Genomic DNA, 27,112 nt, shown 5'->3' with positions numbered 1-27,112 from the left:
AGTCACTAACTGGACCTAACCAAAACAAATACAAGTGTACAAATTACTGCTGGTAATTTCTTAGTACATGGTGTATCCTCCACGGGCGGCAATGCAGGCGCTGATCCTGGCATCCATTCGATCATACAGATGGCCAATTCTGAAGGGGGATACATTATCCCACGCCTGTTTGACCTGTTCACGTAGTTCTGCAAGAGTTGAGGGTTTACAAGACGCACATGTCAGTTGCCGTCCCATTATATCCCACACATGCTCGATGGAAGCCAAGTCCGGAGATTGTGCTGGCCACGGAAGTTGCTGCACGTCTTGCAAAGCCCGTTGAGTTTCACGTGCAGTGTGTGGGCGAGCATTATCCTGTTGGAACAACACATCACCTTCCTGTTGCAAGAATGGCAAAAGAACGGGTCTTACGACATTCTGCATGTACTGAGCGCTGGTCAACGTTCTCTTAACAAACACCAAAGCTGAACGAGAGTTGTGGCTTATCGCACCCCAGACCATAAGGCCTTGTCTTCGCCTGCAAATATTGGAGTGATCATTTAATGATTACTCAAAGTTGGATGAACTTAGAGACCTATCAATATCTCATGATTCACAGACAGGTAATTCTGGAGAGAATATAACAGAAATGAAGCAAATTGATCCAGTGGAATGGATGGACGGATTTGCCAAAGCTGTACCGGTTTCGGCCTATCTTGGCCATCATCAGCTAGCACACAAATTTACTTTTTCTTGTCTATTACATTGAATCCAATCAATACAGAATATGAAATTTATAAATAATAATACATTCTGTATTTAGCAGGTTGCTAAGCGATCAACACTTTCATTAATATTCTGATATTATGTGATTTTCATCCTTGGTAATGTCATTGCATGCAGCCATATTTGATTACCACCTGTGAAGCAAGAGAGTATACACTTCCTCTGATGATGGAAGAATACTATTCTCTGCTAGATGCCCTTTGATTCTCTGGCCTTACCCAGCTTCTGAATATACGCAACAGATGGCAGAACATTCCTAATTACTTACATGTTGCTAAGAGAAAACAATCTACGAACGTACAGACGGAAAGGTATCAAGTCAACTAGCCTTCTGTATGACTATTAAAAAAGAGCGCAGGGAAAAACTCTTGAAAAGTGGATAGTCTACTTACCCAAACCAGTATTGAGCCACGGCCAATATTGTATGTTGCAATATCTCAGGCAATATCGTTTGAAAATGTTAAGATCCATCTGCGGCTGAACGGTCGAAGCACAGAGAATAATGTATGGAAAGAAGTGTTATAAACCACATTACAGATATTAAATGTTCATAAAAATATTGAAAAGTGCAGGCAAAACAATATGACTGTGACAGGCATACCCAGGCGAGTTCATCATCATCATCATCCTAAACCATCTCCAGTTTCCCGGGTGTGGTATATGAGCCTCCTCCATCTCATCCTGTCCTTGTACCATTCTTCCTCCACCAACTTGTCCCAATCATGACCTCTCAGCAGTACATCGCTCTTAACTAAATCTATCCATTTCCTTCGTGGCCTTCCCATGGGTCGTCTTCCTTCTACCTTTCTGTCAAATTCCTTCCTTGCAGTTCTGTTTACTGCCATCCTCTTCATGTGACCAACCACTTCAGTCTTGATATCTGAATCTTATTGAGGAATCATCTATTCCTACTTCTTCTCTAATTTTCTCATTCCTAATCTCGTCTTTCCTGGTTTTCTGGATCATAGTGCGTAGGAATTTCATTTCAGCTGCCTGAAGTTTGGAATTATCTCTATTGGTCAGTGTTGTGGTTTCGAGACTGTATGTAAGAATTGGTGTATAACAGGACTTGTACAATGTCATTTTTGTTTTCATGGGTATTTGCTCATCCCACAGCAGGTGTCGTACCTGGTGGTAAAACTGAGTTGCCTTATTGATTCGATTGTTCACCTCATGTTTTGCTAGGTTGTCATTTGATATAACGCTACCCAAGTATTTGAAAACTAGAACACTGTCCAGTTGAGCTTCATTTAACATGACTATTGGTTCTGCTCCTTCCCCATACACTTTCATCACCACCGTCTTGGTCTTGCTGATGTTTAAACCATACTTCTTAAACTCCTCATTCCAGCTTTGTATTCTCTCTCTCCCAATTCCTCTCCCAAGTCACTCCAGATCGCAACATCATCTGCAAATGTGAAGGCTTTGATATCTCTGTGTTCTTTCCTTTTAATAGATTTCATTACTACATCCATTACAATAATAAATAGAAGTGGTGACAATGAGCTGCCCTGCTCCACTCCTCTCTTTGTTTCAAACCAGTCCGACAAACCACATCCTACTTGAATACAGCTTCTGTTCCCACTATACAACATTTTCACTTTGTCTATGAGGCTGTCTCACACTTGAAGTTCTTTCATGCATTGCCAAATTCTTTTCCTTGGTACACTATCGTATGCTTTCTCAATGTCCAAAAATATTAGAAATAAAGGCTTGTTCTTCTCCCAGTATTTTTCCATTAGTATCCTAATTGCAAATATAAGGTCTGTAGTTGACCTTCCTGGTCTGAAACCATACTGCTCTTCTTCCAAAATTGGTTCAACAATATCTCTGATTCTGGTCTCTATTATTTTTTCTAATATTTTCAGGACATGAGACAGTAGTGTGATACCACGGTACTTAGTACATTTTCGTCGGCTTCGTTTCTTGAACAGAGGTACAATGATGCCCATCTTCCAGTCCTCAGGAATAGTATTTTCCTCCCATATCTTGTTGAGCAGTCTGTAGAGCCATTGGATTCCTGGAATTCCCGCTGCTTTCAGCATATCTGCACTTAGTTCATCTATGCCCACTGACTTTCTTTTCTTCATGCTCTTGAGTGCATTTTCAACCTCAAGCCATGTAATTAGTGGTTCAGTTGTGGTTCCTCGACTTGGCTCTCCTCTATCTGTTATGTTTTCTGTATCTCCATTCAGCAGCTTTTCAAAATAGATCTTGAGTTCTTGTTTAATTTCTCCCTCTTCTTGTGCCAGAGTTCCATCATCACATTCTATTGCTTTTATGGTCTCTTGATCCCTTCGCTTGTTTTTCACTACTCTGTATAGCAATTTCATATTTCCTCTACTGTCCTCTTCCAGTTCGTCTACGAACTCATTCCATTTCTTCTCTTTTTCTTCCCTTACAATGTTCTTTACAGCAAATTTCTTGTTCCTGTATACTCCTTGAAGTCTTTGTATTTCTTGTTCATTTCGTTCTTGTCCCTGTTTTTTTTTTTTTTTTTTTTTTTTTTTTTTTTTTTTTTTTTTTTTTTTTTCCTTGTCCAGTGCCTTCTTTATTTGGTTTCTTTCTTTCACCGCTGTTTTCACTGTATCATTCCACCATGGTGTCTCCTTTTTTTTTTTTTTGATAGAACTTGTAACTCCACATAGGTTTTTGGCTTCTCCCACAAAGGTGTCTTTGAAGGCCTTCCATTCTTCATTAACGCTGGTTACTTCACACTTCGGCAAACTCTGTTGAATCCTTAGTTTGTATTCTTCCTTTATTTGGACTTCTTGCAACTTCCAAGTTTTAACCCTTGGTTTCTTCGTAATAAGTTTCTGCATTTCATTTGTCTTATGTTTGAAGTCTACTACCAACAATCTGCGGTCACTGTCCATGCTTTCACTAGGGATGACCTTTACATCTGTGATGTACCTACCACCATCTTTATTTGTGATTACATAGCCAATCAATGTTCTATACTGGCCATCCCAACTGTACCTAGTTATTCTGTGATTGTCTCTTTTTTTGAAGAATGTATTTTTGATTATAAGATCATTTCTTCTGCACAGATCTAATAGTTGTTCTCCTTCTGGGTTCCTTTGTCCAAATCCATGTGGACCAATGATGTTCTCGTACCCAAGTTTGTCTACCCCAACTTGCGCATTTAGATCTCCAATAATAATAACATTTTCCTCATTAACTGTATCTTCCAGGTCTTGCCGAAATTTCTCTTTGTCTTCCTCACTGCAGCCTGTCTGTGGGGCATACACTTGTATGATGGTGTACTTAGTGTTCTCCAGTTTCATGAACATTTTAATGATTCTATCACTTTTGCAGATAACTTCAGCTGTAGCATCAGTCCCTTCGTTAATTAAGAATCCAACACATTTTTTCGCTACCTTCTCCTGTCCACTCCAGTATAATTTATAACCTCCACGAAGTGTCTTACTTCCAATCCCTTTCCATTTGGTCTCACTTAATCCCAATGTTGATATTTTTCTTTTACCCATCATGTCTAGGAGTTCTTCTAACTTCCCAGTTAATGATAGAATATTCATAGTTCCAATTCGGTATTTGGGTCTCTTTTTTATTTGGGGTTTCCTTTCAGAACATTGTATATCATCAGCCTTACAGTCATCATACTTTACAATTACAAGGGAGGACGTGTCAGTCCGGTCTATAATATTCTTTCCGAGGCTCTTTTTCTTATTGAAAGCGACTGTACTCAATACTCTCCTGCTGACTTGCTAGGCCTAACGCATGAGGATTTTCTTTCAGGGTTTACTCCCTTAGCCTTTGAGGATGCCTTCCTCGTCCTACAAGGCAGTAGGTTCCATCTGTACACCCCAGAAGGATGGGTTGCCTCTTCCGCCATCTCCACCGTACCGAAGTCCATCTTCTCTGCCGTAGATGCCGTTGAGGTCTTCACCCTTAACCCAGGACAAGGGCCCTCCATATTTATGACCCCTGGAGAAAGGGTGTCCCAGTATTTTAGAACCCCCAGGAATTGGGCTACCTGTTGGTCTGCGGGTTGTATTGGTTATTTCAACCAGCCCTACCTACTGTAGGGGCCCCCTATCCGCCACCTGGGGACACGCTCTGTAGGGGTCAGTTACTTATTGGAAGTTAACCCCACCCACAAGGAGTAAGGCGAGTCATCTGACTTATTTATAAGGAATGCTGCGGAGCAGCACGGGTTCAGTAGTAGTAGTAGTAGTAGTAGTAGTAGTAGTAGTACTAGTAATAGTACTAGTAGTAGTAGTAGTAGTAGTAGTAGTAGTAGTAGTAGTAGTAGTAGTAGTTACTACCGTATTCTTATTGGACCAACTGAGATAGAGCCCGACCTTCAGCAACTCTGAAGATGGTTTTCCATGATATCGAACTGTCATACTACACAACTATAATTAAGACCACTGTCACTTTGCTTCCAAGTACAGAAATGTCTTCTTGAAGAGGGATTCACACATATTGCAGAGAGTGCAACGTAAACCGGCAGGAAGTGAATCGCATTAATTATACACTAACTTCCACAAACGTGCTACCCTATATTTACAGTGATTTAGTGAACAGGGTAGATACTTACAAAAAAAAAAAAAAAAAAAAAAACTTAATTAATTTGAATAAATCATTAGCTGCAAAAATACACACAATATTTCACATTATAATGTGTAGTAAAATCATAATTACTGTTTAAAATAATTTCAGCATGTGACATCCCTCCTTAAAATGGCTGTGTTTATGAACAGCTTGGCATTGACTGGACAAACACAACAACAATAACAAAAGTATGCCGAGCGACAACTGCATGATCGTTGCAGTCCAGTTTGATACAGCAACACAAAGCTAACCAGCACAAACGTGCTAGTGAAGTGGGAAAGGGATAGGTTTGAAACCTATGTTAATTAAAACCAGTAGCAGAGAAATTCACATAACAGTGATGTTGGTAGTACTGACTGATGTAAGTAAGTTTCCACCATTCGTAAAATTAAAGAGGAAGAATGTGCCAAAGAAGAAGCTTCCAGGTGGTATTATATTCAGATGTAATGATAAAGGCCAAATGACTGCCAAACATATGATGGCATGGCTGAAAGAAGTGTGGAAAAGCCAACCAGGTGTACTAGTGAAACAAGGTCTACTATGTATGGATGCATTTAAGGGTCATTTGACACCAAATGAGAAGGTAGCTGTTTATGAAAATATACATTTAGTGATCATTCCAGGAGGCATGACCTCCCAACTGCAGATATGTGATGTGAATAAAACATTTAAGAACCAGCTTCGACGCCTCTACGAGAAATGGTTGCATGCTGGTAACTGTCCCCTTCCTACTTCAGGCAAACTGAAGAAACCATGTGGGGCATTATTGGGGCAATGGATTAAGACTGCATGGATCATCATCTCGCCAGGTGTAATTGTCCTTTAATTAGGTTAAATTAATTGTACCAGTCATTGTTTATTCTTTTCAACTTAATTCTAGAATCAATTGCGTGTGGTTTCAAGAAGTGTTGTTTGTCTAACAAGATGGATGGATCAGAAGATAACATTCTTTGGAAAGAAAACGTGAACTTCCAAAATCAGTGGTGAAAGTGATTAAAAACAAAATGAATATAATTTTTTCATTACGACATAATGGCTTATATTAAGTTGACAATGTACTTACATTTGTTAAGCTTTTGTTAATAACATTAACACTAGGCAATGCCTAAGTGTGCTTCATTTCGTCACACTTCTTGAATGGGACTGACGAAAATACATTTTTCCCCTCAAAATCAAGATCAATTTCAAGGCAGCATTTTACATCCATGTAAAAATGGTCATCATTTGCAGTTTCCAGTTGTTGGCCAGGTCTGCTTGGAACATAAGCCACTCCATCTCATCTTGTCTTGTCTTTCCACCATTCTCCCTCTTCACTCTTCCTCAGTCCTCTCCTCTTCTCTTCCACTCCTTTTATCCAGCTGTCTCTTGGTCTTCCTGTTGTGTCTATATCATGCATCCTCCTGGGTGTTCTTTCCTCTGTCATTCTCTTCATGTATCCATACTAACGAAGTCTAGATGCCTCTATCATGTTGTGTAGTGGCTCTTCTTTTACTATATCTCTAACCTTCTCATCTTATCCATTCTTGTCATTCCTACCCCACTTCCTAGAAATTTCATTTCACTTGTCTGTATCCTAGTCACGGCTATGTCTCATTACCCCACGTTTCTGTTGAATACGTCAGAATAGGTACAAAAAAAGTCCTATATATCACTCTTTTGCTTCTCTGAGGGACATCATTGCTCCAAACAAGGCTGCTGACACTTTTCAGGAAAGCTCCTGCTCGTCTTTCAGGCCTGATTTCCTTACCGTTTCTTCCACTTTCCTCTACGATACTTCACAGGTACTTGAAACTCTCTACCTTTGTAAGCTGTTCCCCTCCAAGCATTATCCCTCTCATAGGTCTCTAATTCCTCCTAGTTGTGATCACTACCTCGCTCTTTTTGGTATTAAATTTCATTCCATATTGTTCTGCCCCATCTTCCCATGCATCTAACTGTTCCTGGATATCCTCTTCCTTTGTTCCCCAGATTAACAAGACATCTGCAAACATCATCACTTTCATTTTTCCTTGTCACTTTTGTCATTAACTCATCTATTTCTACAATGAAAAGTAAAGATGACAGAGCACTTCCTTGGACCTATTCCACAAAAGTATGGTCTTGTACATTACAAGTAAATTCTCTGGTAACTGGAACAAATACCAGAGTTTCTGTTCCACAAAAGAATTTTCTACAGTTGTACTTTACTACTCCATACTTACAAATTACCAGTGAATTTTTATAGGTATGTTCCACAAAAGTACTAGTACTTGTAACTTACTAGTGAATTGGGAAGTATTCTCTAGCAGTGAAAGGACAATAATATATAAATGTACTATTGCTATTTAAATATACTTATTTCAGATACATTTTGATAAATATGTGGTCTAGTAGTAGTGATAGTGATGGTAATGAAAATGAAAACTACTGTCTGTATAGGGAAAGAATAAACTTCCAGTTTAACAATATTTGAATACAATGAGCCTTTTAGGTTAAGCACAATAAAAGTGGAAGAACTTTTGATGGATATTGGGCATAGGTTAAAACATCCTACGAACAGAAATAAATCTCTCTCTGCTAAACAACAGTTACTAACAAAACTGCTTTGGCTAGGAAATGGTGGTCAGTACCATGGTATTGCAGATATGCATGGGATGGCAAAATCTTCGGTCTGTAGGTCAATACATTCTGTGGTAGCTGCAATAGATGATATAAAATTTCCTCACATTGTTCGTTGACCTGAAAATACTGAACAAACATGTTCCAAGAAGGACATTCCTGGAATCATTAATTCCAATCATTAATCCAACTTTTCCCCTCAAAACTCCATGAGCTTTTCCAAGTCAAATATTTCCATCCAACCATTTATTTTGTCTTTTTTTTTTTTCCAGACTCTCGCTGAATGCACCGAAAAGAATATCTTTCCTTCTTTCTATTTCCTTCAAAATGAATAACTTCCTTTCCTTGACACCATTTTAACAATTCACGCAGAGTTTGCACTTTTGTAACAATTAAGTTTGGCGGCCGAATATCGTTATTAGCGGCATCTGATTACAAATGACAGACCAAGGTGGGTATGACAGACTATCGTGGAACATATGCGAGGATCGCGGAAGAACAGAATGGGTGATAATAACGCAGTAATTTCCTATCATCAAAGAAATAAACTGAAAAATAACATTGTAGCATTGAGAAATTCACAGAAATATTAGAGTTTTTTGAATCTTTGCTGCATAACTTACCTTAAAATACAATATTAAGATAAATTAGGCAAGCATGACCTAATTCAACGAATGGAATACGAAGATAAACAGCTGATTCATGCTATGACGTAGTATGTTTATTGATATGTCGTCACTTGTAAAACTTGTAACAATTCACTAGTAATATACCAGAGACTTTCAATCTCTTGTGGAACAGAAATGTACAACTCCATACATTACAAGAACCCACACTAGTAACTTGTAATGTACAAGACCATACTTTTGTGGAATAGGTCCCTGGTCTTTATCCACTTTTTTTTTGCTCAAACCAATCTGTTTTCTCACCTCCTAGTTTCACATAACAGACACTCCCATGATACATCTCTCTCATTCTTTCTATTGTCTGCTTCTCAACATCTTTTCTGTGCAAGGTCACCCATACCTTCTTTTTGCGCACATGATCACATGCTTTCTCAAACTCCAAAAAGGCCATAATGAGGCTCTTGTAGTTGGTTGTTTTACTCCGAATGTAAGATCTAATGTGAACCTTTCTGATCTGAAGCCATACTGCTCTTCTTTTAAATTTTCTTCCACACTCTTTCTGATTCTATTCTCCACAATCTTCTCAAACCTCTTTGCATAGTGATATATCAACGTGACTCCCTTACAGTTTTTAAAAGTCTTTTCTGTTCACTTTCTTGAAGATAGGTATCATTATCCCCTTCTTCCAGTCTTCAGGGGTCTTCCTCTTCTTCCATACAACTTTCAACACACGATGGCAGGAAGCTCAGCAGTACACACACTATAGACACTATGCAACAAGATCTTCGTGCTGATATTATCAGAGATGAAAGAACATCCTACATTTTCTGCATTCTTAGAACCATCCATCAAAGAGGCTAATGGAGAGATGTCACTAAAACAGGATAAAATCAAGCATGTGTGGAAATTTCTACCTTGGTGACTGCATTGAACCTAACTTGTCAGAGAAAGCGGCCCTATCCACGAGATTTAACAAGCTGGTTGGAGGAAAGGCGCTACACCGGGAAAAGATGCAACAATACTGGGCAAAGATCGAAGTTCAAGAGTTTAACAAGTGTGGTCCCAAGTCGGCCTATTTATAAGCAGACATACATTAACACACAGTAGAAAGAGGGGTAATAAAACTAGGAGCATACATACAATATTGTCATTTACAGAAAATAAATATTTGCTGTCGTATACCTATACTACATATGATTTCACAAGTAGCTGAATTAATTGTAAATAATATGTATCTAAGTATGAACATAATCGTGCTTAGTATGAAGTTGAGTAAACAAGATTTACAAAATTTATTATTTGTTCAACAAAAATCTGAAAACCTAGATTGGAGCTGGGCGAGGGTTCATGGGACCAATACTGACCCAAGTGTTCAAGGGTTAAAGAACAAAGTCAAACTCTGAAAGAGGAGCATAATACAGTACAGAGATAGCAGCAGATTAAAAAAAATAAAAAATTAAAAAAAATATATATAATTTTGAATGCCGTAATTCTCTTGACTCATGCTGACTCTCAATTACGTACTTACATCCTAAGATGAAATACAATGAAAGTCTGTTATAGCGAGAATTCGTAACGGCGTAAAATTTACTCGCTAAAGCGGATTGTCATATCAGATTTTTCATAAAAGCCGGGGGGTCGGGAAACTCACACACACATTAAAATCAGTAATAAACAGCAGTCAGTTTGATCAACACTTGCACTTTCACAAATTATTTCCATACTATGGCTTACTCGTTAGTTATTTTTCTAATTCCGATATTACGTGTAATAGTATCACTCAAGAGACTTTTGTGGCAAACTTCTCAGTTTCTTATTCAAACAGTCATCTAACCTAACTTAACTGTATATGTACCATGAAAATATATTTCAAGCGCTAGTAGAATAATGCTAACCATTTTGCTATTAATTTACATGGAAATGCACTTGAGAAATTTAACCAGACATGAGAAAATATAAACTAACCTCTGAAATCAGTGATGCACTCTGCCATATCCTGAGGTGTATCACATTCTTACTTAATTTCAGTACACAGGATTAAAATTAAACAACCGTTTTCTTCAGCCTTTACTTCTAACTATTTAACAACTGCCATTGGCCATGTTATTTATGCATTTATTAAGAAAACATATTCATTTTAATTTTGAATTTTGTTTACAGTACACCAGTCAACTCCGACATAGCCTTCGAATATCAAGAGAGCTCGCTAGTACACATAGCAGAAAACGATACCAAAGATGACTGATCACATTCAGTATAATTGCTGAAGTGTATAAATATTAATAATAAAAGAAATAATACACGCTTAATCACTTGTAATAGCGGTGCATTAGTGATAGGGTTTTCGCTGCAACCGAAGGATAATATACAGTTTAATTTAGAAATTTTCAAGGGGCAAAAGAAACTCATTACAACAGGCTTCTCGCTATCTGTCGTACTCGCTATTGCAGACTTCTCCTGTATACCTATTTCCATTCTTAATTTATATAAATTACTTAAAATGACTAAAGATAATAAAATTACCTTTGTTTTTGAGTCTTTTCGGGCTACGTTTATAGAAATTAGCTGGTCCATTATTCACTGAATTTGCTAAAACAAGATCTCTCTGAGACCGCCTCCACTGTTCCTTTGGCAAGAAGGTATCTTCATCTCGAAAGGTGTAGAAATTACGATCCCCAACTTGTAATGTGCATGGTTCAAACACATTTAACAACTTGAGCCTAGAAATACATAGAAGTTCACATAAGAATTTTAAGAACTCAAAATAATTCTGCACATATAGGAACACTGAACCTTGAGAATATGAGTATTGGTTACATAAAATGGTGCACGATTCAACTGGACAACTACCATATTTACTCATATATTAGACCCCTTTTTGTTCCACTTTTAGAGCCAAAAAAAGTAAGGGGGGTCCAATATGCAGTAACCTCAAATTTTGTGCAGTGAAGTACACAACAAGCTCGCATATCAAACACAACTCAGCCACACCAATAACAATAATATAACATCACTGCACAGCTACAAATGGGAAAGAAGCCACTACTTTGAACCCAATGCCACTCAAATTTTATGGACATCATAAGACAACATGATTCGATTTTAACAAAGCTACAAGATTCAACACACAGCAGAGCTGAATATACATATTTTAGCCTAATTCTATCCCTACATCTGGCACCCTTTTTAAAAATTGGCAAGTTTTATTCTATGTATATACATGAAGACAAAATCTTTTATACATACGTGACAATTTTACAAGCAAATCATATCATTTAAACTCCAGAAACAGCAACCAAGTGTACAACTAGGTAAATAAGACTTGAACACAGAAGTCAACTGATGAACTGAACAACACGCAAGACACGAACGTTCATGTGCATGAAGTGTTCCTACATATATTTTATTTATCTTTTTTATATATATATATATATAATTTAGTTTTAAGTAGAGATGTGTTTTATAAACTAATTTTAAGACCTAAAGCATATCACTATAGACATACAATTGCATTGTCACACACAGTAACATACACACCAGTTCCCGTTTCGAAATGCCCCATTTGGATGTGACCAAATGTTTATTATCATATGGCATTCCCTAGACAATGTAATCTTAATCATAGCTTCATGATATAGATGTGAATGTATTGTTCAGCTGAAGGTGACCCTACGTAGGGGGTCGAAAGCAGTACTGTAGCATAATAAGTGCAATAAATATGTATTGATAGATGGAAATCCTTTCCTATTTCTAATAGCATCCTGGCCTTCGGTTCAGAGGGTCCCGGATTCGATCCCCGGCCAGGTCAGGGATTTTAACCTTCATTGGTTAATTCCAATGGCTCGGGGGCTGAGTGTTTGTGCCTCCTGTGAAAGGGGCTTCCGACTTCTAGGGACTCCAGGTGGTGGGGTCCACGACTGTACCGTAGCACAAAATTTGGAACGATCTTCTATATCAATGTCTGAAATCCCAGCCAAATCCAAGTCCTTCTGTACTTCATTAAGCCACAAGCTTCCAGTCTTGTAGCTTTTAACCAAAGAGAAGATCATCTTGGTGAGCCTGTTGCTGTCCATTCGTTGTAGGTGTCTGTATAACTTAAGCCTCCTACGTTGCATGCTGGTATTGGCTGATTCTAACTGTCGATACAGCTCAGAGTTTGATTTAAGTCTGTAGGTTCCATCTGGGAGCAAGCTCGATTTATGAATTTTCCCGAGGATAAGTCTTTCGGCTTTCTCTAGATCTTCCATGATGCCTTTTTTGTTCATCAGGAGGGTCTCTGAGGCAGAGAAGATGAACTTCTGAATGGTGGAGATTGCGGAAGAGGCAGCCCAGTAGTCGGGGAATAATATGAGTACGCTTGGCATCAGCAGCGTCTGTTTCCCATGTCAGGGGCAGCTGCAAGGGCGTCTGTTCCCCACGTAAGGGGCGGCCTAAATAATTGCTGGCAGTAGCTCTAAAATGCCTTTGGGAGTGGCGATCCCATTGTAATCAACGCTCCTGAATAAGATTCAGAGTGGTCAACCCTGAAGGCATTTAGTCTTCACCCCTAGTAAATTTCTTTACTAGTTCGCATACGATGATAAACAAAATTATTATTATAATAGAGGAGAAGATAGTAAATAGCTCATCAAGAAATAAAGCTACTGACAATACTCAGGTAATAATAGTGGAGAGTCAACTCCAAAGTGTAGGAGAGGGAAAAGAAGGGAACCCAACCAATCATGATTCTCGGGAAAAGGTAATGCATATTGGAAGGACACAGATACAGGAATCCAAGAATCCTGTGATAATTGGAACAAAAACAGACAAGGTTTCGCCTGGGGAGGATGAACTCCAAGCCAGAATAAAAAGAGCCTGGCTCTACGTAGGGAGACTCAATTCAAGCACTACTAAGGAATCAGTGAAGAAATTTCTCCAGAGGAAGGTACTCCACGGTCAAATAGAGTGTGAGGAACTCTTAAAAAGAAATCAGAAAAAGGCACTGAAAATAGGAATCCCTTTTCAATACCTCACAGTTACTTCAGATCCAGAATTCTGGCCCAAAGATGTTCTAACGAGAAGATCTCACTTTGGCTTCTCCCACAGACAATTTTAAGGAGCAGCACTCGATCAAGATAGTTCTATGAAACACCGAAGAACTGAAAAATGCTCTTCCCCACATCCCACAAATGATTATGAAAGAAACAGATATTAATAGCAACAGAATCAACAGATACTATGGCATTCACACATACGCAACACCTACTGCAGGAAGACAAGAAGGAGGAGTTTCATGTTTCTTGAAGACAATAGCAAGCAAATTGAAAAAGACATACAAAGAAGAAAATGTAGTAATAGTAACCAAGTCCTGATAACTTTAATCTGCCATTATAGTAAACCAAACAACTCTGCAGAAGACATGATAGAGATATTATTCAAAGCGATTGAGAAAGTTTGTAACGAGGCAAATATCATTATTGCAGGGGACATCAATTGTAGAGTTGATAAACAGAACCAAAAGTCAAAACTGATCCTTGAGATGCTATCAGAGGAGGGTTTCAACCTAATAAATAAAAAAGAAAAACATAATTTGCAGTCAACTGTCAAGTACTATAGACCTTATCTTCAACAAAAGATCTACAATCACCATGCAGAAGCAGGAAGTTCTTTGGAATTCAGGTGCAGCCCCAATAAGGAAACACATACCAGCTGCGACCAACATCACAATTATGAAATCTATACCGAATAAGTATACGGACAGGGACAAAAAAAATTACCAAGAAGATTGGATACTGAAAAACTACAGAAAAGGGAAGCACTTATATTAGCAAAACGCCTAATACAAGAAGGATATCTGAACGAAGCAATGCAAATCGCTACAGATCTGATAAGGGAGGAAATTATACCAGCAAAGGAGAGAAAATCACAAAAGAAAACAAAACCCTAAGATTTTTAAACGAGGCAAGGGTCAGGGACTCTGAAAGAGCTACAAAAATACACCACACACCGGAGGGACTATAAGAAACTCTTGGCACTGAAGAAATCTCACTACTTGGAAACAGAGGTAAAAAGATTAGCGGAAGAAGCTAAATTGGACCCCTCCCTGACACTCAGAAGGAAAATTGCTGTAAGACCAACGGAAATCCCAATGGACAGATGGGACACACTTCAAAAAGGTATTGAACCAGGAGAACAAAACAATGTGCATTCAAATGGATGAAAGGTCCTCAACACAACAATCGGTGCAAATAATGCAAATCACACCCACAGAAATCGCAGAGACGATAAATCAAAAAACAAAAAAGGCTTCAGGTCCAGACCATATACAAATGGAACACCTAAAACAGTCACAAGAGATAATACGGGTTCGATTCCGACCAGGTCAGGCAGTTTTGCCTGGATATAAGTCTGATTCCAGGTCCACTCAGCCTACGCGATTACCTTTAATTGAGGAGCTATCTAATGGTGAGATGGCGACCCCGATCTAGAGAGCCAGGAATAGCGGCCGAGAGGATTCATCACACTGACCATACATCACCTCGTAATCTGCATGCCTTCGGGCTGAGCAGCGGTCGCTTGGCAGGCAAAGTCCCATTGGGGCTATAGTTTGGTTTGTAAGATTATAATTATACATATTTCATATTTGTGGTGGTTAGCCAAATTGTTGATAGTTTTCATCCATTCCCGGATTTTCCGTTTTCCCGTGTTGTACGTTTTATTTTCATGGTCCCTCGAAAAACAGAGAATCGAGGTTCCACTGTATTCCAAAACTGTTAACCGCATATTTTACTAGGAAAAAGCATTTTAGACATGGAAAATGTCTTATAAAAATTAAAAAACAGTTTTCAAATACTAAGAAGTTCATCTGTGCAATAGTATTCTCCTTGACCAGATATTCTGGAAATGAGAATATTTAATTATATATAATGTGATGGTATAATTTTGTTTTCTGTACTCTTGTCTAGTAATGAATTATAGTACCTAATGTAAAGAACAGAAGTTTGCTGTAGTCTTCATCTGTTTCATCATCCTCACTGTCAGATATATTGTGAGCAGCTATGGAGTTACTTCTGGGGCACTATCATCAATTTCTATAAAATCTGACAACAAAGTCACTGTCGTTATCCAAAGCAACTAAATTATCCATGACTTCAGAATTATTTAGCATAGAACTCGGCCCAGCCATTGCAAAAATTAGGCCTACTCACATCACGAAACCTTAGTAACAAGAAATAATAAATATACTCTACTTTGTAACGGTTCATGTTTTGCCGACATGTTTTGGGCATCTTCAGCCGTTGTTCCTACACTCTAAGATCAAAATTTCCAGGATCTTGGGTATGTGTTTACTGATGAAATACTTGAAATTGTCAAGCTGACATGGATTCTATTTGAGGCGTCCAATTGCAAAACTCGTTTTGTCCATATTTTTTTAATGTGAGAAGTCCGTAAATAGATTCTTCATTCACAGCAGCACACTTTGGTGTAAAATATTCATTGCAAAATATGTTTAATCCCCTTGAAAATAGGCTTCAAATTATTGGTTCTGTTGCAGAACTCGTTTTGTCCCTTGCCTTTACTGTTTCATATTCTGTTTTCTCCATCTTACGCAAACTGGTGCAAAACTCGTTCTGTCCTAAAACAATCTGTAGGTTAGAACAAGAAACTGATGCAGAACTTGTTTAGTCCAGTTTGCAGTACAGTTTGTTTAAATTGGTATTTATTCATTATTACAAAGAAATAAGTCTTGTAATAATAGTATAATAGGTACATTTCACTTTCAACATGTGGCCAACCTGAGATGATAAACATCCTGCATTGCATTTCCCTCCAAATTTTGTAAACAAAGCAGTAGTTGCATTGTAGCCCTCGGTGGTGTATTTGTGTTTATTTCAGATATTCTGCATTGTAGCCCTCGGTGGTGTATTTGTGTTTATTTCAGATATTCTGCACCGTCCTTTCCTCCAATTAAATTAATTAATTAATTTATTTATTTATTTATTTATTTATTTATTTATTTATTTATTTATTTATTTATTTATTTATTTATTTATTTATTTATTTATTTATTTATTTATTTATTTATTTATTTATTTATTTATTTTGCATGGCAAAAACAAGGACACACAGGAAACACACAATAAACTTATATAAAATATTTACATGTAAGATTGTAGGTAATATTTGGTTTGTTAAAGTACAATGTCCAGTGTACGCAGTGTGCTGGATGGTCTGAGGCACGTTATCGCAGTCACACAGTGCACTCGTAATTTTTCCCCATTTGAAGAGCCAGAATTTACATCTTCCATGATTTGTCCTGATTCTGTTTAAAGATGTCCATTCCTTTCTCGGTAAGTTGAAACCGTAATAATGTAAGAAATTGATTTAACTTCCACCTACTCAATACAGTGTACTGTAAGAAATTTATTAAGATTCTTTCAGCACAGAAGAAATGATTTTCATTACTTGTAAAGTTGAAACCATACAATATTATATAGTAGGAAGGATCCACCTTTCAATACTCCGTTGTTAAGTTGAACCAAATAGAAGTTACAACCTGTTCATTTGGGACCAGTTTCAACACATTTGAAGTGTCATCATCAGCCAATTAGCAAAGCAGTGCAAACATTAAGACATAAAGATCCAAAAACAACTAACACAATGATCATAGACAAAATATTAACAATATTTCATGTCAAAGCATTTCGAGTTGATGTTGATAACACAATGATCACAGTCAAAAGAGTAAAAAGAACACCAACTAGATTTGTTTCGGCACGAAATAGTGAAGTTCATAAGCAGGTCTAGTACAGTCCTGTTATGCTGCATTCACATATGAAAAAGTATGAAGATGATGTATTTGAGATCGATAACGAGTTAAAGGATTTGTTCTAATATGCAGACTTGAAGGATAACTTACATAGGTCAAACTGGACGTAACTTCAAAATTAGATACTTTGAACACGTTAATGCAATAAAATACAACAGATTTTCGGCAGTGGGACAACACATACATGACACAAAACATATTTTTGCTACAGTAGACCAGGTTATTGAAATTCTCAGCACTCTAAATAAAGGCCTTCTCCTAGACATCACAGAAAACTGTTTTATACACCTCGACCAGTTTTTCAATCCAAATCTTAACCTGAATGATATTTCTGAGAAGCCCAATGCCCTTTTCGATTTTCTCATCTCCATTTTAAATAACCTAAAGTCAACAAGTAAGCAATCAATCTTTCACAATTTACACAATACCCTCTCATGCCACTTCCCCCTTCCACAACACCCCCATGATCCTCCTTAGATACCCCCCATTTTCCTTTCCCTCCCACCCTCATTATTCCCCACCCTTTTCTCTATTTATCATCTCCCATTCATTTATCAATCACCACGGCAAGCTGTTTCGAGTTGAGCCTCACATTGTAATTTCTTTTAAAATTTCTTCCTATTTTTTTTTACATTTTAGTTGGTTTTATTCTTTTTAAAGATTTAAATTATTTTCTAATTTATATATCCGCTTCGAATTGTCAAAATTAAGTCCTAAACTGTTTTCCTAAGACTTACGTCACTTTTTACCCTTCGGCCGGAGAAACAAATGCCTACAAAGACCTGCCTAGCAACAACTATACATAACTGCATATCATAAGTTCAGTTTAATAACGAGTTATCCTTCAAGTTCAAGTCTGCATATTAGAACAAATCCTTTAACTCGTTATCGATCTCAAATACAACATCTTCATACTTCTTCATATGTGAATGCAGCATAACAGGACTGTACTAGACCTGCTTATGAACTTCACTATTTCGTGCTGAAACAAATCTAGTTGGTGTTCTTTTTACTCTTTTGACTGTGATCATTGTGTTATGAACATCAACTCGAATTGCTTCGACATGAAATATTATTAATTTTTTGTCTGTGATCATTGCGTTAGTTGTTTTTGGATCTTTATGTCTTAATTTTTGCACTGCTTTGCTAATTGGCTGATGATGACACTTCAAATGTGTTGAAACCGGTCCCAAATGAACAGGTTGTAACTTCTATTTGGTTCAACTTAACAACGGAGTATTGAAAGGTGGATCCTTCCTACTATATAATATTGTATATTTCTCTATTCAATACGGAACAATCATGAAATTTTTAACTTTAAATAAGTTGAAACCAGGCGGAGTTCTGCATGGATTATTGATTAAACCCAGTTGGTCAGGATTTGATGAGTTCCATTCTTCACGCCCGGCTTGATCAGCATCAAAATGTGAGTTGATAAACTTCTCACCAAGCTTCCATGATGGGTTCCTGGATTTCAACCTCTGTCATGTCTGAAGTTTGCAGTCCTGATGTAAGGGCAATTGAGGATCACTGTGACATTTCTGCCATTCTTTTAGCAGAGCTGCTTCTCTTTGTATGTGATGGGGATGGACGTTGGATAACACTGGCAGCCGATTCAAAGGTGTTGATTTGATGGTGCCTGATATTGTCCTCATTGCATCATTCAGCTGGACATCAACTGTTAAGCGATACAACGCAGCAGTATTCTGCAACTGGGTAGACCAAGGCAAGGGCTGATGTTCGCAGAACTGTTGCGTTTACTCCCCAGCCAGTTCCACTCAGCTTGTGCAAGATGTTATTCCTCGTTTTTAGCTTTGCAGCAGTATTTAAGAGGTGTTGTTTATACGACAGTGTCCAGCCTGTTGTGACGCCCAGATATTATGGGCAAGGATTATATTTTAGTTGCTGGCCTTTGAATTCCACTTGGGGTACATAGTTGGCTTTTCGACTATCTAGATGGAAAAGCTCACTTCGGGTTTTTTTTTTCAGGTTAGGTTTAAGTCTGCAGGTGTTGAAATATTTGTTCAAAGTGTGGAGATCCTTGGCGAGTACAGTTTCTGCTGTTTTAAAATCATTCGACTGGGCGGTCAGAGCTATGTCATCTGCATATATGAACTTCCGAGAGATAGTTGCTGGAAGATCTACAGTGTAGATGCTAAAGAGTAGTGGAGCGAGAACTGATCCTTGTGGCAGACCATCATTTAGTACATAAGGCTTGCTTACATTGCCATTTAGAAGCTACTTCAAATACTCTATTGCATAACATGTTGAGAAGTGTCGCATGGATTTTACAAGGAATAATCTTTAAGAATTTCAGTACCGTTCCTTGTCTCCACACAGTGTCATAAGCCGATGTTAGGTCCACAATTACTGCAATGGTTTTCTTCTTCTCCTGAAATCCATTCTCAATGTGGCTGGTGAGTGCCAATACTTGGTCACAGCAGCTTCTGTTCGGTCGCAATCCAGCTTGTTCAACTGGTATCTGTTGCAAGACTGTGGCTGAGATTCTGTTGTAGACCATTCTCCCTATAAGCTTGTAGCATATGCTTAAGAGTGCGATGGGTCGATATTCTTCTGAACTGTTTCCACTTTTCCCAGGCTTCAGGATGGCAACTACTTTTGTTCTCTTGAGCAGGGATGGGAGCCTACCGTTCCGTAAGATGTCATTACAGAATTTAACTAGCCGTCCAGAATTCTAGGACCACAGTCTTTCAGGAACTGTGGATATATTCCATCTAATCCAGCTGCTTTACCTGTTTTTATTTCTTTCAGAGATGCTGAAATCTCTGCAACACTGAAGTCTCCCAAAAATTGTGTGGTTGGTTTAGTCAGGGACAGTTTGTTTCTTAGCTCCTTCTTTTCTTAGTTTCAACTTTGTTGACATGAGGTGGTCTCTTGGAAAGACTGACAATTCTATTGGCTACATCTGCTGGAGATACATTTGAGCTCTTATTAACATATCTTGGAGTGCTACTTTCAAGTTTTTGCAGAAGAGCCCATGCTTTTCTACTCAAGTGTTGGAAATTCATGCTGGATGTCACTGAATTCCATTTTTCTTTTCTGGCAGAATTTAAGCAGTACAATAGATCGTCAGCAACTTCTGTTGTTACTTTGTTGGTATTCCTCATATAGCTCATCACACCGTATGATCCACCCAGGAATATATTCTTTCCTATATCCTCTGGGAATGTGTTTCTTTGCTATGGAGCACATTAATCCAACAAATCGCTTAGTTGTCAAGTTTTGGTGGAATCCATTAAATGATGTAATCCAATTCCTTAGTGAAAGCTTCCCAATGCGCTTTTCCAAAATTCCAGCGGGGTAGAGGTGTTGATCTTATTTTCGGGACTTCATTGCCAATTTTTACAAGGATTGGCCTGTGCTGACTTTGAGGAAAGTCACTGGATTTTCTGCTACACTGTAGGGGTCTTCAACCTTCGTCTCTTGATACAAAACAAAGGTCTGGGTTGGTGTCTTTCTTACATCTGCCTGAGTGAAAGGAGCCTTTGTCTTTTGCATCATGCAGTAGGAACACATCTTCTGTTTCTGACCAGGCTAACACACCAAGACCGTCCTCATTAGTCCCCATACCTCCAGGAAGTACACCTGCTGTTGAAATCTCCCATGATGACTGTGGGGTGCTTCACGTTCTGGATGGCTTCTTTACACCAAGGTTGAGACGTTGCTTTATAAATGTTTACTATTTCCAAGTCTGCTACTTTAACTCTGGTTACAAAGATGTCATTAGAGCTTGTGTCTAGGATTTCAACTTGGTCAATATTATTTCATATGTGCGTAGTGGTGCCATGGCTTTTGTGGAAGGTAGCCGTAGCAAGGCTGAATCCTGGTAATTTACATCTGGAGTGAAGTTGGATTTCGTCTTCACAATGCGTTTCTTGTAGGAACATGACAACATGATTGTCGTTTAGCACTTTTAAAAGGTAGTCACTTTTAGATCGGCTTATACCCTCAATATTTAATTGGAGTATATTCAAAGAGGAGCCAATGTTTTTTTACCGATGTTGGTGTTCGGTTCTGAGAAGAACCGTTTAGATTAGAATTATGTATCATGATCTAGGTTGGAGTGTAGTGTATCCTCTGTTTGCTGAGATATCCGTAAAGCAGAGCTTAAAGTCCAGCAGCCAAATGCCGTTGCTTACTTAGCACCACCCCAGAGACATGTGTACGGTATTTTAAGGTTATAGCTACGGACGTGAAGCAACGATTGTCTCGATGGAGTGAAGTCAGCTACCAGGATGTAAGGCGCATGCATCAGAAATTTTATGCCAATCCGGACAGACAATCTCAACACAATTTCATATTAAGACATGTTACAGTTTCTACCCCACAATGTACCAGATCAAGAAGCGGAAATAGTGATTATTGCAGAAATAAGGTAACGACTAAATATTTCATGTCATGCTTGAAAAGTGATAGATTTGAAAATATACCAGTTTACAAACAGCTGTTTATAAAAACGTTGTGCATATCAAGCGATAGGGTGCAAGCATTGTATCGAAAATTTTTGGAAAAGGGTAACATACCTTCCGAGCGAAGAGGTGGTGACAGGAGGACCGTTAAGTTTTTTGGCAGGCGACAAGCAGTGAAAACATTTATAGAGTCTATACAAGTCCTTGAAACGCATTATTGTAGTAGCAAACGTACAAAACTGCAATATTTGCCAAGTGAACTGAGCATCACAGCTCTCTGGGTACAATACAATGATAAGCATGAACTAGACTTTCATGTAAAATATGAATTTTTTTCGACAAATCTTTGTTAGTGCTTACAATCTAGGCTTCGGCTCACCAGCCACAGACGTTTGTTCTCAGTGCTCGTCTCTTAAGGAACATATACAGAACTGCCAAGAACCCACTAAAATGAGTTAAACATACATACCAAAAAAGCCGATGCGTTTTATGATCAACTACGTTCAGCTAACGAAGGCAAATGCATTTTCAGTTTTGACTGCCAAAAAAAAAAAAAATCACGCCATTCCAAAGACTGCTGATCAGACAGCATACTATTTACGCCAGCTATACCTGTATAATTTCACTATAAGTGAGGGAACATCAAAAGACACTCATGGTAAAGAGAGAACCTTTTCTTATATTTGGCTCGAAAATGACTACCCAAAAGGTGCAAATCAAATAGTTTCTGCATTATTGACGTCCGAAACGGGGGAGGAGCCTACGTTCAGCTGTTTCCAATATGGCGGCGAGATAGTGACGGGAAATAAACACGACAGTGATCGGGTGTGCGTCTGTAGGATTTATTAAATGTTCAAAATGTCTTTGGTGTCGTATGCGCAACTGTTGGGAGTTGTCGGAGATTTCACGCGTCCATTAGTGGAAGGGGAAGAAATATTCAAGCGTAATTACTTGATATGTGTAGGTAAAAAGTTTGAAACAGAAGATGAAACTGGTGTTGTAGCGCTGTGTTTACAATCATCCCACATCGATTCAAAACCCCACAAAGTTAATGTTGTCTTGAACAAAGGGAGTGAAAATGTGAAGTGCAACTGTACATGTAAAGCGGGTTTGTTAGAGAAATGTTACCGTTGACACGCTAACGCACCTTAACAGTTCAGCTACTGTAATTTTCCACTATTAGAAGTTATGGAGTAATTTCTTGTTGATTTGGTCCATGCCAAAGCTTTAGCCAGGTGACGGGGGAGTTACCTGTCTTGTAAACTGTAATCTTGGGGAAGAAATAAAATAATAATTCTACTAAGTAAATGTTGTAAAGCAAATAAATCCTAGGCTTTATACAGGCTTTTGTTGGAACAGCCCACATCCTAATCGTCCGAATCGTTGGCTGAACGGTCAGCTTACTGGCCTTCGGTTCAGAGGGTCCCGGGTTCGATTCCCGGCCGGGTCGGGGATTTTAACCTTCATTGGTTAATTCCAATGGCACGGGGGCTGGGTGTATGTGTTGTCTTCATCATCATTTCATCCTCATCACGACGCGCAGGTCGCCTACAGGCGTCAAATAGAAAGACCTGCACCTGGCGAGCCGAACCCGTCCTGGGATATCCCGGCACTAAAAGCCATACGACATTTCATTTCACATCCTAATCTTAACATTCTTCCATTTTTACCATCAGCACAAAAGTTAGAACTTAGAACCGAAAATAGTAAGTATAAAATGTATAACTACCTACAGAATATGCTGAGCAAAGTTTGAAAATTATAATTCAAGAGTAGTATAACCTCTACAGTCACAGCTGTTTGTGGTTGAAGAATACTTGGTTTGTCCAATTCTACCAAATAATTAGGTTATGGCTTCTTATTTATGATGACCGGGCGAGTTGGCCGTGCGGTTAGGAGCGTGCAGCTGTGAGCTCGCATCCGGGAGATAGTGGGTTCGAACCCCACTGGCGGCAGCCCTGAAGATGGGTTTCCGTGGTTTCCCAAATGCTGGGGCTGTACCTTAATTAAGGCCACGGCCGCTTCCTTCCCGTTTCTAGACCTTTCCTGTCCCATCGCCGCCATAAGACCTATCTGTGTCGGTGTGACGTAAAACAAATAGCGAAAAAAGCTAATTTATGATGGCAAAATACTACATATTTTCTTTCATTGAAAGAAGTATTTTATAGGCAATTTAAATGCAGTGCTTAATTGCTACCAGTTAAAGATATTACTCACATGTAGATAGTTAATTTACTGCCTGCTGTTACACATATGAAGAAGTTTACAAAGAGCGGATTACATTCTATGTGCGGCACAGAAGTATTAGGCTACAAGTTAACAGTATTTTTGATGTAGCTAAATCGTTGTGAATACAAATTAGAGACAATAACTATCAATGAGTACAATAAACAGTACCGGTACCTACGCTGTGTAAAGAAGTCGTCTTCACGAGAATGCAGACTGCACACTGTTATGTATCGCGTAACGCGTTTTCCAATTGACAGCGCGGAAGCCCATCTTTCTCTCTGAACTTTTTGTACAGGAAAGTAGTGAAGAGATTTCGCATCCGTTTTATACGATTTGCAACCGTATACAGAGCAGTACCTCCTCAAATTTGACAATTTTCTTTCTGTTTCCATCACGACGTCAATGCTTCGCCATGTAAATAAAGCTCACCAGTCACTATGTTGCAGCTTCAACATTCTACCGCGTGGCTGCGCCATACAACTTTTCTGTCGTCAATACCATAGGCTGGTAGCAACAGATCTTACAGGATACGATTCAATCAGACTGGTTGGAGACTATTATGGTGGCCAAACCAAGAATAAAATCATGATAGGTATGTTAGGCAAATTTCTGAGTCAAGATGCCCCAGCAACAGTAAGGAAAATTACACTAGTGTTTCCTATAGTAGGCCACTCCTATATACCTCTAAACTGGATTCTTGGGCGAATGAAGGCTGATATAAAAGAGCATACAATATTGCTAACTGACAAAGATTATCTGAAGATTTTTGAATCTCATGCGACTGTCATTCGTTTGAGAGACCAAATGTGTCCAGTGCAAGACTGGAAGAGTGCTGTATCAAAAGTAGTTCAAGCTCAATGGCATTTTAAATTGCAACCTTCGGAAAGGGTTATTATCAAGAAAACTATGCAAGGAAGCTGTGTTGTGCAAGGTGAAATAAATTACAAAAAAGATTTTGGAGAGGCCAACGGTATTTTGAAACATGGAACAATGTATATGAATACTGTTCCTAATATCATGGAGAGAGGTATACCCATAAAAAAAAATAAAAAAACTTGCCGATTTAAACACATTATTGTCCAAACATTTCGAAGAAAACTGGAAGCAAAATGACAAACTATACTTTTTTAAGAAATTGTTTGAACAAGAAACCTTACATGAGGCAGATGACATGGAATCTGATTCTGGGGACTTCACTGCAGAACAGGAGCGGCTGGTGTTGATGAGATGTGTGAATTTGCAAGAAGCAAGTGAAAATTAATTTTATGTATTAATGTATACGTAATTTGAGTTGATTAGTGTAAATGTATTCATATAATTATATTTATATGAAGATATGTGTTGTTTTTCATTTCCTAGCACTTCATAACTCACTAGTCTCAACAATTCCAAAAAAAGTTATATCCATTATACTGTTGCAAAACTCATTATCTTCATGATACTGTTGCAAATCACATTATGTCCACACTATTTTATATAAAATCTCGGAATATATGAGTCAGAGATTTGTTGGCATCTGGTGACAGACAGGAACCATATCCTGCTGTTAATTGGTTGAAGATTCATCCTTCTAACACTAGGCATAAGCAAATGACAGTTTTTCCTGGTTTCTGACAAATCTGTTATAATGGACAAAACTAGTTTTGCAATTGGACACCTCATTTAACAAAATATGTATCTGTGTAAATATATGGTCTGTAGAAACATCCGGCTGATTTGAATTATTTTGACTGGTGAGATGTGCTATATGTATTCTGTTTAAAAAAAAGTGAGTCTACACTTGTTGAACATTTGATTTAAAAAACCTAAATTGTTATGCTTTTTGACTGACATTAGATGGTTTGAATTGTTAAGTCTTTGATATCCAATGAGCGTGTTCTCACTGGAACTTGAATGTCACTTTGGAACTTAAATTCTATTGGTATATTTTTAAGATATTATACGATCCATTGCGAATGTTGCTTGTGGTGCTTAAGATTGTGAACAATCTGTCACTACGTATGATCGAAGAGGGGACTTCTCAAAGTCGTTATGACAAAGTGTTGTAGTCTTGTTGCTTCAATTTAATGGCTGATGTTGGTTGATTAAGAGTCTATAACGAGAAAAATATGTCTCAGTTGTGAATTTTGTGTGAACTGAAGTATAAAATGGGGAAATTACGCTGGCTCTTACTCACCCCCTCGCCTCTCTTGCAGCTGACTTGCTCTAGTGACTGGTTATGGCTAACTCTGTGCGTCTTGTGTTGTATCTGTGTGCGTCTCGCGGAGGGGAATGGGTTCAAATACCTCCAGAATGAGACAGTATGAATTCGTCAACTTGGGCTCAGCAGGCCAGTGAATGGTAATACCATATTTATTCATGTATTAGACCCCCCTTGGCTTTTCAAGACGAAGAAAATGAAAAAAAAATCTTTCATACAAGACCCCTCCAACACAATTCGTCAGAGAACAACCACAATTCCGCTTCGAAGCGGCTGCAAGCCTTATGCAGCTCTGAAAACATCACACAAATTTGTAAATAGTTTTGTCTGTACGACCCACGCAATGAAATGCGTCAAAGTCATGCGGTACATCTGTGTTTCGTAGTTAAATGTCCGCCTCCGTAGCATAGGCCTACTGCAGCTATGACGACGTCGCACAAATAGATGAATAGTTTCGTGTCCGACCCGCGCATTGCAATCACACATTAGTCATGTATATATGTCTGTGTTTTGTAGTTAAGAATGTCCACCAGCGTAATGGTTAGCACAATTAGCTGCAGTTCTCGAGAGGCTGAGTTCAATTCCCGCTACCGTAAAGCCAAAGATTTACGAATAGCAGGAAGGTTGATTTGCAGTAAAAATGGTACATGTAACTCCCTTCCACTGGGTAAAAAAGAGCTGCACCACCTCGGGATGAAGAAATGAGTTTACTTTAGTTAAGAAATATATTGCTAGGCCTATTAATATAGGCAGGCGAGATCATTAACAAAAGTGATAGTTTAATATCTCATAACTTGGGCCAATAAAGGGTTTTTGGGAGAGAAGTAGGTTTAAAACGCGATGAAAACAATCCATTTAAAGATAAAAATTTCATTGT

The 27,112-nt window shown here is 38.3% G+C and overlaps 1 protein-coding gene across 1 annotated transcript in view; it reads right to left on the bottom strand.

The window, feature by feature from the left end:
* Positions 1–27,112, bottom strand: part of LOC136876122 ((E3-independent) E2 ubiquitin-conjugating enzyme UBE2O) — a 322,520-nt gene that overhangs the window by 210,610 nt on the left and 84,798 nt on the right. Inside the window, exon 5 of the mRNA XM_067149804.2 lies at positions 11,091–11,287. Within this exon, the coding sequence (XP_067005905.2) occupies positions 11,091–11,287 (197 nt within the window). The remainder of the gene's footprint in view (positions 1–11,090; positions 11,288–27,112) is intronic.

The sequence above is a fragment of the Anabrus simplex genome, chromosome 6, assembly GCF_040414725.1.
Source record: "Anabrus simplex isolate iqAnaSimp1 chromosome 6, ASM4041472v1, whole genome shotgun sequence".
Classification (NCBI taxonomy): domain Eukaryota; kingdom Metazoa; phylum Arthropoda; class Insecta; order Orthoptera; family Tettigoniidae; genus Anabrus; species Anabrus simplex.
Note: the sequence above shows the minus strand (reverse complement) of the source record. Positions and strands in the feature narration are given on the sequence as shown.